This window comes from Oncorhynchus clarkii, chromosome 11 (assembly GCF_045791955.1).
Source record: "Oncorhynchus clarkii lewisi isolate Uvic-CL-2024 chromosome 11, UVic_Ocla_1.0, whole genome shotgun sequence".
Lineage (NCBI taxonomy): Eukaryota > Metazoa > Chordata > Actinopteri > Salmoniformes > Salmonidae > Oncorhynchus > Oncorhynchus clarkii.
This window is the reverse complement of record NC_092157.1, coordinates 26,946,809-26,961,220: the sequence shown is the minus strand read 5'-3', so window position 1 is coordinate 26,961,220 and position 14,412 is coordinate 26,946,809. Positions and strand designations below refer to the sequence as shown.

At 41.6% G+C, this 14,412-nt stretch overlaps 1 protein-coding gene across 1 annotated transcript in view; it reads right to left on the bottom strand.

Annotated features, from left to right (window-relative positions):
- LOC139420416 (WW domain-containing adapter protein with coiled-coil-like) overlaps positions 1 to 14,412 on the bottom strand; it is a 43,009-nt gene that overhangs the window by 19,592 nt on the left and 9,005 nt on the right. Inside the window, exons 4-7 of the mRNA XM_071170497.1 lie at positions 14,265 to 14,359; positions 6,033 to 6,148; positions 5,358 to 5,479; positions 42 to 296 (exon numbers count right to left, since the gene is read on the bottom strand). Coding sequence (XP_071026598.1) covers positions 42 to 296; positions 5,358 to 5,479; positions 6,033 to 6,148; positions 14,265 to 14,359 — 588 coding nt within the window. The remainder of the gene's footprint in view (positions 1 to 41; positions 297 to 5,357; positions 5,480 to 6,032; positions 6,149 to 14,264; positions 14,360 to 14,412) is intronic.

Here is a 14,412-nt window from a genome sequence, read left to right as displayed (position 1 = left end):
ACAGATAAGATTCAGTGCACATGCGTCTCTCCCTCTCTCACCCTCGTTGATCTTGGCCATGTCGACGCTGGCGTTGTTGAGCTGCAAGGCGGTCTGAAGTGCTGGGAGGAGCTGTCTGAGCAGGGAGGGGTCCTGGAGAAGGGGGGTATGGGCGTGGGACTGCAAGACCGGGGACACCGGCACCGTGGTGGGGGCTGAGGAGGAACAGGGGGTACCCGACGTGGGGTTCAGGACCGAGCCTGAGGAGGACGACTGTGAAGACACCGACGCTGGCTGCTTCTCCACCTGGGCTGACTCTGTGGGAGGGAGGAGAGAGGCAGCCTTGTTAGATCTCACATGTTAAAAGCACTCACAACTGATTTAATGCTGAGCAATTTTGACAGGTATCGGTTCAATTATTAGAAGTTCATTTAGTTAATTTTTTCCTTCTGTGAGCTCAATGTGCACATCGCACCGTTTCTCTAAATCAGATCCAACCTGAACTATGCAATGTAGTAGGGAGTTGTAGTTTCCAACAGGTCAATATTCTACATAGTTTTGCGCATTAACCGTGGTAATTAACTAGAATGACCATAATCCATTGCGCATCTATTTGTCCGGTCTGTGTTTATTTTACGCCTGCTATTGAAAGGAGAAGAACGCACATCGTGAGGTGATAGAAAGCAGCTGTTGCTTCGCAATGTCTCTCTACATGAAACAATACATGATCTAAGTGATTGATAGCTGGAGGTTCAGCAGTCATGCATGTAAGCCTTATTTACTTTGAAGAACTACAAAATAGGGATTTTGTCAGACAGCAGCTCTATAGAGATGAGAACTTGGAATTAAACAGTCAACAAATAAAACAAATATAATATAGACTGAAATAGTTGATTAAAATGAATAAATGACTTAAGTGATGAGCGGTAATGGGCAGTTACTACCATCACGGGACTATAATTAATTGTTTATTCTGTGTTGTTACAGCATTCAACAAACATTATGCATTTCATGTCAAAACAATAGCATTAAATCGCTCAGCACTACCGATTCTTCAAGATGATTTTCAAGTGTGTAGGAAATGTTCAATGGAAATCAAGAAGCCAATAGGAAAGCTTAGCCTATTAAACAATAGAAGCGGGACGATAGCAGTATTGCGATACTCATTAGTATCATGGCAAGGAAACTATACACAAAGAGGCTTTGACTTCTTTAGGAAAACAGCCCTAATGTCAGAAACAAACAAGTTGTCATCAAGACTCACATTAACATATTTTCCTAGCTATAGCACACATTTTATATACAGCTGGCTTTTAAAGGACCAAAGAGTTTTGTCTGCTTCATGTTTTCATTGTTGCCATGGGAAAAAATGATGCGATACTTATATCACATCCCTACTGGGCAGCAGATGCGTTTGTTAAAGACGGGATTCGCTCCAGGGGAAACTGCCTGTTAAAATTGGCGGAATCTCATTTTCTAATCATAAGTCAGCAAGTGGGTATGTCGAGTCACTGACAGACACACAGAAGTTCCCTCTTGGATAAATATGCCAAATTATTCAAACCATCTCAAATCAACAGGCTTGTGAAGTCTGATTAGAACCTGGCTGTTGGCTTATTTGAGAGTAGGCATGTGGACTGTAAGGCGCTAACTTACTAAGCCGAATCTCTCCCTGAGAGCTTCCCCCCCCAGCTGTCCCTCAACATTTTTAGCTTCCAAAGAGTAGTTCCTCCGAATGAACAAACGTGATACTGTTCTTCCCTTTGTTTAAGCTGTATCACTTATGAACCAACCACAAACCAGTGACCTTGGCATAGTGAACACGCATGACAAACCTGAGTCCAAATAAATCTTGCAAATACCGTTTCAGCCCAGATGCCAGGTCTGGTAGGGGAGACAGAGCACTGTGCACCACCGCTGTGTTCTGGCTGTTTGACAGGAGGGGAGAGCTCTACTCTGCTCTGGACGGTGCAGTAAGTCCCGCGCTCTGTCCCCCTCCGTTGCTCTCTCTCCCCCGGACGGTGACAGTGCAGTCAGTCTTTCTGTGTTTGCCAGAAGACATCAATCAGGTCTCTATGACGGCCCATGCCCCCCCCCCCCTCTCCACTGACTGGCTGTACAGCACGGCACGCTCACCAACATGAACCACTACCACCGCTCCTGCAGTATATCCCCTAAGAGGCTACTGTTTCACTGAGATAATGGAAGGCCTGAGAACAAGACAGTGGTTTTAAGACAAGCAGCCCACAGATTTCATCAGACATTTTAGAACTCAACACAGCCTCCTCCCAGAGGCACACGTTGAAAACATGACCTTGACTCACAGATGCAGCATTAATTGAATCATACGTGTAGACGGCACGGCCACAATAAGTCTCATTCATTTGGTACATTTAGCATACGTCAGCTAGAAATTTAACAAGGATCATCCATGACTGATAAGAACATTCAGCAACCATTATTGCACAAAAAAGTAAAATCGCATGTTTCTAGCAATTTGGCCAGGTCTTCCTTGTAAAAGGTATTTTGACCTCAATGGGAGACATTGTAAAAAAAAAAGAATCACTAGCAGCAGTAAAGCCAGTATGTAGTTGTATGACTTACTAGCAGCAGTAAAGTCAGTATGTAGTTGTATGACTTACTAGCAGCAGTAAAGTCAGTATGTAGTTGTATGACTTACTAGCAGCAGTAAAGCCAGTATGTAGTTGTATGACTTACTAGCAGCAGTAAAGCCAGTATGTAGTTGTATGACTTACTAGCAGCAGTAAAGCCAGTATGTAGTTGTATGACTTACTAGCAGCAGTAAAGCCAGTATGTAGTTGTATGACTTACTAGCAGCAGTAAAGCCAGTATGTAGTTGTATGACTTACTAGCAGCAGTAAAGTCAGTATGTAGTTGTATGACTTACTAGCAGCAGTAAAGTCAGTATGTAGTTGTATGACTTACTAGCAGCAGTAAAGCCAGTATGTAGTTGTATGACTTACTAGCAGCAGTAAAGCCAGTATGTAGTTGTATGACTTACTAGCAGCAGTAAAGTCAGTATGTAGTTGTATGACTTACTAGCAGCAGTAAAGTCAGTATGTAGTTGTATGACTTACTAGCAGCAGTAAAGCCAGTATGTAGTTGTATGACTTACTAGCAGCAGTAAAGTCAGTATGTAGTTGTATGACTTACTAGCAGCAGTAAAGTCAGTATGTAGTTGTATGACTTACTAGCAGCAGTAAAACCAGTATGTAGTTGTATGACTTACTAGCAGCAGTAAAGTCAGTATGTAGTTGTATGACTTACTAGCAGCAGTAAAGTCAGTATGTAGTTGTATGACTTACTAGCAGCAGTAAAGCCAGTATGTAGTTGTATGACTTACTAGCAGCAGTAAAGCCAGTATGTAGTTGTATGACTTACTAGCAGCAGTAAAGCCAGTATGTAGTTGTATAACTTACTAGCAGCAGTAAAGCCAGTATGTAGTTGTATGACCTACTAGCAGCAGTAAAGCCAGTATGTAGTTGTATGACTTACTAGCAGCAGTAAAGCCAGTATGTAGTTGTATGACTTACTAGCAGCAGTAAAGTCAGTATGTAGTTGTATGACTTACTAGCAGCAGTAAAGCCAGTATGTAGTTGTATGACTTACTAGCAGCAGTAAAGCCAGTATGTAGTTGTATGACTTACTAGCAGCAGTAAAGCCAGTATGTAGTTGTATGACTTACTAGCAGCAGTAAAGCCAGTATGTAGTTGTATGACTTACTAGCAGCAGTAAAGCCAGTATGTAGTTGTATGACTTACTAGCAGCAGTAAAGTCAGTATGTAGTTGTATGACTTACTAGCAGCAGTAAAGCCAGTATGTAGTTGTATGACTTACTAGCAGCAGTAAAGCCAGTATGTAGTTGTATGACTTACTAGCAGCAGTAAAGCCAGTATGTAGTTGTATGACTTACTAGCAGCAGTAAAGCCAGTATGTAGTTGTATGACTTACTAGCAGCAGTAAAGTCAGTATGTAGTTGTATGACTTACTAGCAGCAGTAAAGCCAGTATGTAGTTGTATGACTTACTAGCAGCAGTAAAGTCAGTATGTAGTTGTATGACTTACTAGCAGCAGTAAAGCCAGTATGTAGTTGTATGACTTACTAGCAGCAGTAAAGCCAGTATGTAGTTGTATGACTTACTAGCAGCAGTAAAGCCAGTATGGAGTTGTATGACTTACTAGAAGCAGTAAAGTCAGTATGTAGTTGTATGACTTACTAGCAGCAGTAAAGCCAGTATGTAGTTGTATGACTTACTAGCAGCAGTAAAGCCAGTATGTAGTTGTATGACTTACTAGCAGCAGTAAAGCCAGTATGTAGTTGTATGACTTACTAGCAGCAGTAAAGCCAGTATGTAGTTGTATAACTTACTAGCAGCAGTAAAGCCAGTATGTAGTTGTATGACTTACTAGCAGCAGTAAAGCCAGTATGTAGTTGTATGACTTACTAGCAGCAGTAAAGTCAGTATGTAGTTGTATGACTTACTAGCAGCAGTAAAGCCAGTATGTAGTTGTATGACTTACTAGCAGCAGTAAAGTCAGTATGTAGTTGTATGACTTACTAGCAGCAGTAAAGTCAGTATGTAGTTGTATGACTTACTAGCAGCAGTAAAGTCAGTATGTAGTTGTATGACTTACTAGCAGCAGTAAAGTCAGTATGTAGTTGTATGACTTACTAGCAGCAGTAAAGCCAGTATGTAGTTGTATGACTTACTAGCAGCAGTAAAGCCAGTATGTAGTTGTATGACTTACTAGCAGCAGTAAAGCCAGTATGTAGTTGTATGACTTACTAGCAGCAGTAAAGCCAGTATGTAGTTGTATGACTTACTAGCAGCAGTAAAGCCAGTATGTAGTTGTATGACTTACTAGCAGCAGTAAAGTCAGTATGTAGTTGTATGACTTACTAGCAGCAGTAAAGTCAGTATGTAGTTGTATGACTTACTAGCAGCAGTAAAGTCAGTATGTAGTTGTATGACTTACTAGCAGCAGTAAAGCCAGTATGTAGTTGTATGACTTACTAGCAGCAGTAAAGCCAGTATGTAGTTGTATGACTTACTAGCAGCAGTAAAGCCAGTATGTAGTTGTATGACTTACTAGCAGCAGTAAAGTCAGTATGTAGTTGTATGACTTACTAGCAGCAGTAAAGCCAGTATGTAGTTGTATGACTTACTAGCAGCAGTAAAGCCAGTATGTAGTTGTATCACTTACTAGCAGCAGTAAAGTCAGTATGTAGTTGTATGACTTACTAGCAGCAGTAAAGCCAGTATGTAGTTGTATGACTAACTAGCAGCAGTAAAGCCAGTATGTAGCTGTATGACTAACTAGCAGCAGTAGAGTCAGTATGTAGTTGTATAACTTACTAGCAGCAGTAAAGCCAGTGAGTGCTGTAGCCTGCTGCATGGCCTCCCGTCTGTAGTCCCTGTCTTTGGGGAAACTGTTGACTGGCGCCGACTTAGTGCAGGACTCCTTCTGCCTCTGCTCTCTGGAAACAAACAGTTAGAACTCAAGTCTGCGTCTCCAATGACAACCTATTCCCTATATATTGCACTACTTTTAACCTGGGACATAAGTTAAAACACATAGCGCAAATCTTCCTTTTTGACATGTGATATAGGGCAGGGATTCCCAAACTCACTCAGGGCCCCCTTCCAGGGCGGGGGAACATCCTGTGAGTGTGCCACGTCTATTTATATTGGCACAAGCACTGTTCATGACACAAATTGTTCCCTCTTGTTGGCGGCAAGAAAACATTGCAGTTTATTCATGTGATACTTAAGTGACTCAAAAATTACAACAAAATCTATGGGCTAAAAAACATTAGCTGACATGGGCTAGTTGATCTGGACATTTCTTAAAAGTTAGAAATAGCTTTAAGGTACACCGCTGCCCCCCCCACCCCAGTCATCACTGACTGAAAAGGCCAGCATTTTAAAAATGAAAAGGGAACCAGGCCAGCCAGCACAGTACAGCTCAGCTACGCTTGGATCAGTCATGTGAAAGGGGAATGAAGTGAATGAAGATGGCATAATGCCTACCTCTCCAGCCACTCTTTGGGTTTCTCCCACTGTGACACCTCTGTTCTGCAGTTGTAGTAGTACTTCTTCCCAGAGGAACTGATGTGCTCTGACCAGTCATCTTTATCTTCACAAGGCTGAGGAGGAGAGAAGACGACAGTTATGAGAGAAGGCGGAGGGAGGCAGATGGGGATTTTAGGTTAAGGAGGGGAGAGAAAGGGACATTTTGCAAAGGAGAGAGGAGGGAACTGTAGGCAAATAGGGAGAAAGAAGACATTTTGGTAAATAGGGAATAGAGAAGAGGATACATTTTATGTATGAAGGGAGGAGAATATGCAATGACACATTTTATGTATGAAGGGAGGAGAATATGCAATGACACATTTTATGTATGAAGGGAGGAGAATATGCAATGACACATTTTATGCCATCAAGATTTGATAGGTGAGAAAAAAGATACTGCAGCGAGAGAGAGGGAGAGAGAGAGAGCGATTAGGTCTGATGCAAGAGCTTGCAATGTGAAATGTCTAGTATGTGAGGCTCCATCTGTGCTTTAAGGTTGGACTCTGATACCAGGGCTGGTTGGGAGATGACATGTAGGGATGGATGCTGGCTTACTCAACAGCTAGGACGGCTTCTCAAGCTTTTAAAATGTTGACGTTTGTGTCATTGTTGAGGTCTATGCTTCTATGTACAACACCAAGAGAAAGTAACATTTTGTTATTCGGATTCTGAAAACCTCCTGCCCGGGGACTAGATACAAATCTGTCGACAAAGCGGACACATTTCCAGACGTGTGATTAATGTTGTGCATAGTACCAGTATATAAATCTAATAAAATCAGATCTTGCAAAGTAGAGATGGGCTTGAGTAATAGAGTACTGGAACAGACATCAAAGCTCCATCTTTAACCAGAGATCACATACTATTTTTATACTGTAACAAACTATTTGGTGGAATGTCCTTTGTGGCGAACCCGAAATAGACAAGTTACATTTTGTCATGAACACGACGTTAATTAGCTTGGACTCTAGAGTTCCGTTTGTAAATGTGCACACAGTTCTCCCTAAATTCCCTTTCCCTCCATTTCTCATTCCTTCAATTGCTTTCCGACCGCTCCACCCACACACTTGAGGCACACTGAAATAAATTCCCATGAAAACAAATCTAACTGATGGGGTACACAAGCTACACTGAACAAAAAGATAAAGGCAACATGTAAAGTGTTGGTCCCATATTTCACGAGCTGAAATAAAAGATCCCTGTTTACATCCCTGTTAGTGAGCATTTCTCTTTTGCCAAAATAATCCATCCACCTGACAGGTGTGGCATATCAATAAGCTGATTAAACAGCTTGATCAGTACACAGTTGCACTAGAGACAAAAGGCCACTTAAATGTGTAGTTTCGTCACCCAACACCACAGATGTCTCAGGTTGAGGGAGCGTGTAATTGACTGCAGGAATGTACACCAGAGCTGTTGCCAGAGAATTGACTGTTAATTTCTCTACCATTATTTTAATTTTACCTTTATTTAACCAGGTAGGCCAGTTGAGAACAAGTTCTCATTTACAACTGCAACCTGGCCAAGATTAAGCAAAGCAGTGCGCCAAAAACAACAGTTACACAAACAAACGTACAGTCAATAACACAAAAGAAAATAAAAATATCTATGTACAGTGTGTGCAAATGTAGAAGAGTAGGGAGGTAGGCAACAAATAGGCCACAGAGGCAAAAATAATTACAATTTAGCATTAATACTGGAGTGATATGTGCAAGTAGAGAAAAGCCGCCTCCAACGTTGTTATAGAGAATTTGGCATTACATCCAACCGCAGACCATGTGTACAGCGTAGTGTTGGCAAGCAGTGTGCTAACAGAGTGAACAGAGTGCCCAATGGTCAGTGCCTAACTGAGCAATCGGGGGAGAAGGGCCTTGGTCATGGAGGTGACCAAGAATCCGATGTTCACTGAGTTCCAGAGTTCCACTGTGGAGATGGGAAAACCTTCCAAAATCAGGCCCTTATGGTAGAGTGGCCAGATGGAAGCCACTCCTCCAATCCATTTTAGAATTTAGGCTGTAACTTGTAACTTTGTAACCTACAAACATAATGACTATGTTCAATTTGTACCGGAACAAGGTTCCTTGCTGGTTGTTGCATCCCAGTCTTCACAGACGCGACCATCCTGTGTCATGTGCAAACTGTCCACAAGACATTAAGATCCTCCTGTCCAATGACATTCAGTGTGAACCTGATCGAAGATGACCGCTCCTACTCTGGGACGCGATATACATGGTTTCATCTATAAACTAAGGTACTAGTGAGGATTTCCTATGCTAGACAACTTGTTAAAGCAGTTGATAAATCATTGATATTCTACCAATCATTTTCATGTAATTACATTAAGGTGGGAACATAGCAATATTCAATCAAATTCACCAGTTGATTTAAAACAATTTAACCCTTTCGCATGGTTGGTGTCTTGACGGATTTGTCCGAAATCGTTTGACAATTTTTTGGTCAACTTTTCCATCTTTGCCGTTATGGCAGTGTAAATTGTTGGTGTCATATTAAGCATTAAGTTATATTATACATTTAACTTGAACCCTGGATCTAGCCGTCGGACAGTTTTTTATATGGAGATCTCAGAAATGCAGTGCAACTACGTAACATTGTATGCTTTCTTATGTTACAGGGTGATAACAGATTCCAGGGGCACACAAATCACCCAAAATATATGTGATTAGTGCTATTCCAGATCAAATACAATCTTGGTAGACCGAGTCATCTGTTCGTTCTTTCAACCCATCGAAATGTTAAACCAAGTATTTTCATTATATAGACACAACCTATGTGTTTTAATAAAATCAACTATATGTAGGCTACTGAGCGAGTCTGATGCTTTAAGCACACAGTGATGAAAAAATTCAGAAACAAATTACTCAGTGATCATGACAGCCTAACCAGAAGAGAAAAAATAAAACTCTTCCTAAACCACCACCAAAAAAACACTGCAGGCCTTGGCAGATTCTGCCATTATGTTCCCAAAGTTACCGTTAATAGGCTACAGCAGGGGTCGTCAGATCCTTTTCCATTAGGAGTGTAAATTTCTCTTACAATTTCTTATATTTAACCAAGAAAGTTAGTTAAGAACTAATTCTGATTTACAATGACGACCTAACCCGGCTAAACCCGGACAACGCTGGGCCAATTGAGCGCAGCCCTATGGGACTCCCAATTACGGACGGTTGTGATACAGCCTGGAATCGAACCAGTGTCTGTAGTGACGCCTCTAGCACTGAGATGCAATGCCTTAAACTACTGCGCCACTCGGGAGCTCAAACCTCTAACAATCTGCGTGACAGTTATGACTTTCATATGCACATTTTGTGGAACAGTTTCATTTCTTTTATAAAGTCACATCTCAAATCCTTGTCATGTGACTAATAAAAATGATATCGTAATGAAAATGATACAAACCTAAAAGTAACTTCTTAACCTTGCCAACTATATAAAAAGAGCCTACGTAAAGCCAACAAATAAACACTTCAGCCTGCAGATACAAAAGATCCTGATAAAAATAGATCACATTGGCTATGCATGGCCTATCCGCAAGGAACTTGAAACATTGTATCAACTAGGTCCAGCCCAAAGCATGCACTAACAAACTTGCAGCATTGTATAAAATATTCTGGACCCTCATCCCCAGACAGCCTACAGCTGTGTCTATCTGGGCAAGAAGTAATCAGGTAGGCAGGACTATTATTGGCGATTCCACCGGATCAGAGCATTACATTTTTTTGTTTCTTTCATGCCGATTGGTTATTGAAAGGGAGAGCTGGATAGATTTTTCACATAGGCTACATAAAGGAACTAATGTAATTTAATGGATGTAAAAACAGACTGTTTACTTGCTGTTTGAGGTGAAGATTTGTTTCATTTGAGAAGCTCCACAGCTCATTAATAGTGGTGGTGAGTTAAGACAATCAGAAATAGAAATCAGACCAACAAATGGGCACATTTATAATCCTATATTTGCTCGCAGGCCAGGTAGCCTAGGCCTACTTCTATGTATAATCAGGTGAGTGTCCTTACTCAACATTGACAGCTCTACAAACAAAATTTATAAATTGACAACTCATAAATGGAATAACACAAAATTTGTCTCACAAGTGTAGCCTAGGATGTGCACTCTGCAAACAACATGTCCACTCCTCCAATGAGAACTATAAAATACCAATAATAATAAATTGAATGTATTAAAATAATGGATAAATAATAAAAATAAAGTTAACAGACATTATGGGAATTAACGGTAATTGTACTACTGATGATACTGGTGTGCCATCCCCACAGCCTTCGCTGATTAGTCCACTGAGACAGGCGTCAATCAAGACTCATGCCATACAATTTATCAGTTTTTGGGGCAGCTGCTCGACCCTAAACAAATATTGTCGACCAAAAGCCAATCGACTTAATGGGGTCAGCCCTAATGCGCTTACAAAATGTATTTGCTTCTAACTGAAAAAAGTCCCCCCATACCTTGATACGGTCATTAACATGGTTCTTATATTATGAATTATATTTGTTGGAATGCGAATTTGGTGTCAAGCTGTTTAATCACGCTGTGATATTTTCACACACACACACCATCTGATCTAGGAAGGAAGGGATGTGATGAAGGGAAAGGTGTTTGCGAGGAATGTCCAGAATATTTTGGTGTTGGGAGTCTCATTCGACTGTGAGGATGGTTGTGTCTAGATACACGGATCTAAGATCCCTAGCGAATTGATGTTGGACATCTGATGTTGTCCTCTTGATTTACAGCAGGATCGTTAGATTGAAGAGAAGCATCAAGGTAATGAATTAGTTCATGTTTTCATATGTTTTTGTGCACAGTCCACGGTGCGCAATTGTGTGTATAGACTGTTTGCGCAACACCCAATGCTATTCTTATTAATTATTCTGGATATATTGACAAAGTACATTTACAATAATATCTAGTATTGAAATAACATGAAATATATTTTGTCTTCCATGTTACACCTGCAATTGTAAAACAATACAAGGGACTTGACGTAGCCTACTTGAACTTGGAGCTCAGACCTTCATGTTGTCTATTGGAATAGGCCTATATTTGGAAAATAAAATATTTCCTCAATTTGGTGTTTGAAAAGTCCTTGTAATTATGTAGCCAAATTATAAAGTTACCTTTCGCCCTTATAACTACCCGCGATTTCAGTTTTTATCCATTTTGTGAGATGTGGCCACCTTAGTTTGTTTCCCGCCTCTTCAGTTGAAGGGTCATGCGCCACGCTTGCGGTAAAACCATTTGCGGCTATTATGAGGACGACAACATTAATGCTGTCTTCAACTTGGCTTTCCATACAAATCCTTCCATTCCAAAAGGACCCTGGTTTTTGGTATGTTTCTCATTATAAAACCAGCGATCGCGAAATTCAAAAATGATATTAATTGGTGATATTCGCTATTTATGGATGTATTAAGCGTGCATGCCTTTATTTTTTCACCTTTATTTAACCAGGTAGGCCAGTTGAGATCAAGTTCTTATTTACAACTGCGACCAGGCAAAGATAAAGCAAAGCAGTGGGGTGCAAAAGAGCAAGAGGATAAGTAACAATATGGGGATGAGGTAGTTAGGTGTGCTATTTACAGATGGGCTGTATACAGGTACAGTGATCGGTAAGCTGCTCTGACAGCTGATGCTTAAAGTTAGAGAGATAAGTCTCCAGCTTCAGTGATTTTTACAATTCGTTCCAGTCATTGACAGCAGAGAACTGGAAGGAAAGGCGGGCAAAGGAGGTGTTGGCTTTGGGGATGACAAGTGAAATATACCTGCAGGAGCAAGTGCTATGGGTGGGTGCTGCTATGGTGACTGGTGAGCTGAGAAAAGGTGGGCTTTACCTAGCAAAGACTTATAGATGATCTGGAGCAAGTGGGTTTGGCGATGAATATATAGTGAGGGCCAGCCAACGAGAGCATACAGGTCCCGGTGGTGGGTAGTATATGGGGCTTTGGTGACAAAACAGAAGGCACTGTGATAGACTGCATCCAATTTGCTGAGTAGAGTGTTGGAGGCTATTTTATAAATGACATCGCCGAAGTCAAGGATCTGTAGGATAGTCAGTTTTACAAGGGTATTTTCAGCAGCATGAGTGAAAGAAGCTTTGTTGCGAAATAGGAAACCGATTCTATATTTAATTTTAGATTGGAGATGCTTAATGGGAGTCTGAAAGGAGAGTTTACAGTCTAACGAGACACCTAGGTATTTGTAGTTGTCCACATATTCTAAGTCCAAAGCGTCCAGAGTAGTGATGCGGGCAGCAATCGTTTGAAGAGCATGCACTTAGTTTTACTAGCATTTAAAAGCAGTTGGAGGCCACGGAAGGAGAGTTGTATGGCATTGAAGCTCGTTTGGACGTTTGTTAGCACAGAGTCCAAAGAAGGGCCAGATGTATACAGAATGGTGTCGTCTGAGTAGAGGTGACTCAGAGAATCACCAGCAGCAAGAGCGACATCATTGATGTCTACAGAGAAAAGTGTCGGCCCAAGAATTGAACCCTGTGGCACCCCCATAGAGACTGCCAGAAGTCAGGACAACAGGCCCTCCGATTTGACACACTGAACTCTGTCGGAGAAGTAGTTGGTGAACCAGGCAAGGCATTCATTAGAGAAACCAAGGCTATTGAGTCTGCCGATAAGAATGCGGTGATTGACAGTCGAAAGCCTTGGCCAAGTTGATGAAGACGGCTGCACAGTACTGTCTTTTATCGATGCCGGTTATGATATCGTTTAGGACCTTGAGCGTGGCTGAGGTGCACCCATGACCATCTCGGAAACCAGATTTCCTTGTCCACTATGCACTCTGTTTAATAACTTGGCTTACGAAGATTTTAGAAAATGCAGGGCAGGATGGATATAGGTCTATAACAGTTTGGATCTAGAGTGTCTCCCCTTTGAAGAGGGTGATAACTGCGGCAGCTTTCCAATCGTTGGGGATCTCCGACGATACGAAAGAGGTTGAATAGGCTAGTAATAGGGGTTGCAACAATTTCAGCATTTCATTTTAGAAAGAGGGTCCAGATTGTCTTGCCCAGCTGATTTGTACAGGTCCAGATTTTGCAGCTCTTTCAGAACATCAGCTATCTGGATTTGGGTGAAGGAGAGGCGGCGGGGGGACGATGACAAGTTGCTGCAGGGGGTGCTGAGATGTTGGCCGGGGTAGGGGTAGCCAGGTGGAGAGCATGGCCAGACGTATTTTCCATGGACTTTAGTGTCTTTTTGGAATTAGTGCTACAGGATGAACATTTCTTTTGAAAAAGCTAGCCTTACCTTTCCTAACTGACTGTGTATATTGGTTCCTAACTTCCCTGAAAAGTTGCACATTGCAGGGGGCTATTCGATGCTAATGCAGTACGCCACAGGATGTTTTTGTGCTGGTCAAGGGCAGTCAAGTCTGGGGTGAATCAAGGGCTATATCAGGTCTTAGTTCTACATTTTCTGAACGGAGCATGCTTATTTAAGATGGTGAGGAAAGCACTTTTAAAAAGCAACCAGGCATCCTCTACTGACGGGATGAGGTCAATATCCTTCCAGGATACCCGGGCCAGGTCGATTAGAAAGGCCTGCTCGATTAAGTGTTTTAGGGAGCGTTTGACAGTTACCAATGTCTGTATGAACCCTGCTTAAAGGCTATATAGTCCTAGGTCTATGTTGTTGTATAGGTGGAGTTATGGGTCAATTGGTATATATTCCCTTTAGTACACATGTGGAACTGAATAAAAATCATATTTATTTTAGTTTCAAACCATTTTTAAATGTGGATCCAATGTCACACATTGGACTCATTATTTATAGAAAGACCAACATACAGGACAAGGTCTTGGTCCAGTCTCTGGAGTGTAGCTGTAGATTCCCACTCAAAGAGAGACTGTCTGAACCTCTTCAATGTGCTCAATACATCAATCACTAGGGGTTCATCACAATAGTCTCTCCTTACTACTGAAGTGTGCACTTGTACACCCCCCCCCCCACACATTTCAAATCATTGGAGTGGTATAGGCATGTTCTAGAGGGAGTTTACACCATATTTCTTAATGCAATCATTTCAAATCCATGCAGTGAAGTGAACAATCGCACACTGCTGGGGAAAGGAGAGATGGGGACATAGCCCAGCCCACCATGACATAGCGTCGACAACACAGAGAGGTGGTAAGCGGGTACTGTACTTACTGCGTCTGATGTCTTGCTGGGGTTTGAATGTGAATTGGAGCTGCTTTGATGTGTGCTGTGGTTGTGTGAATTTTCCTGTGGAGAATAACTCGTCCCTAGAAAAGAACAAAAAGGTAGATGGTTTTTAATTCAACCAATAGGCAACTTT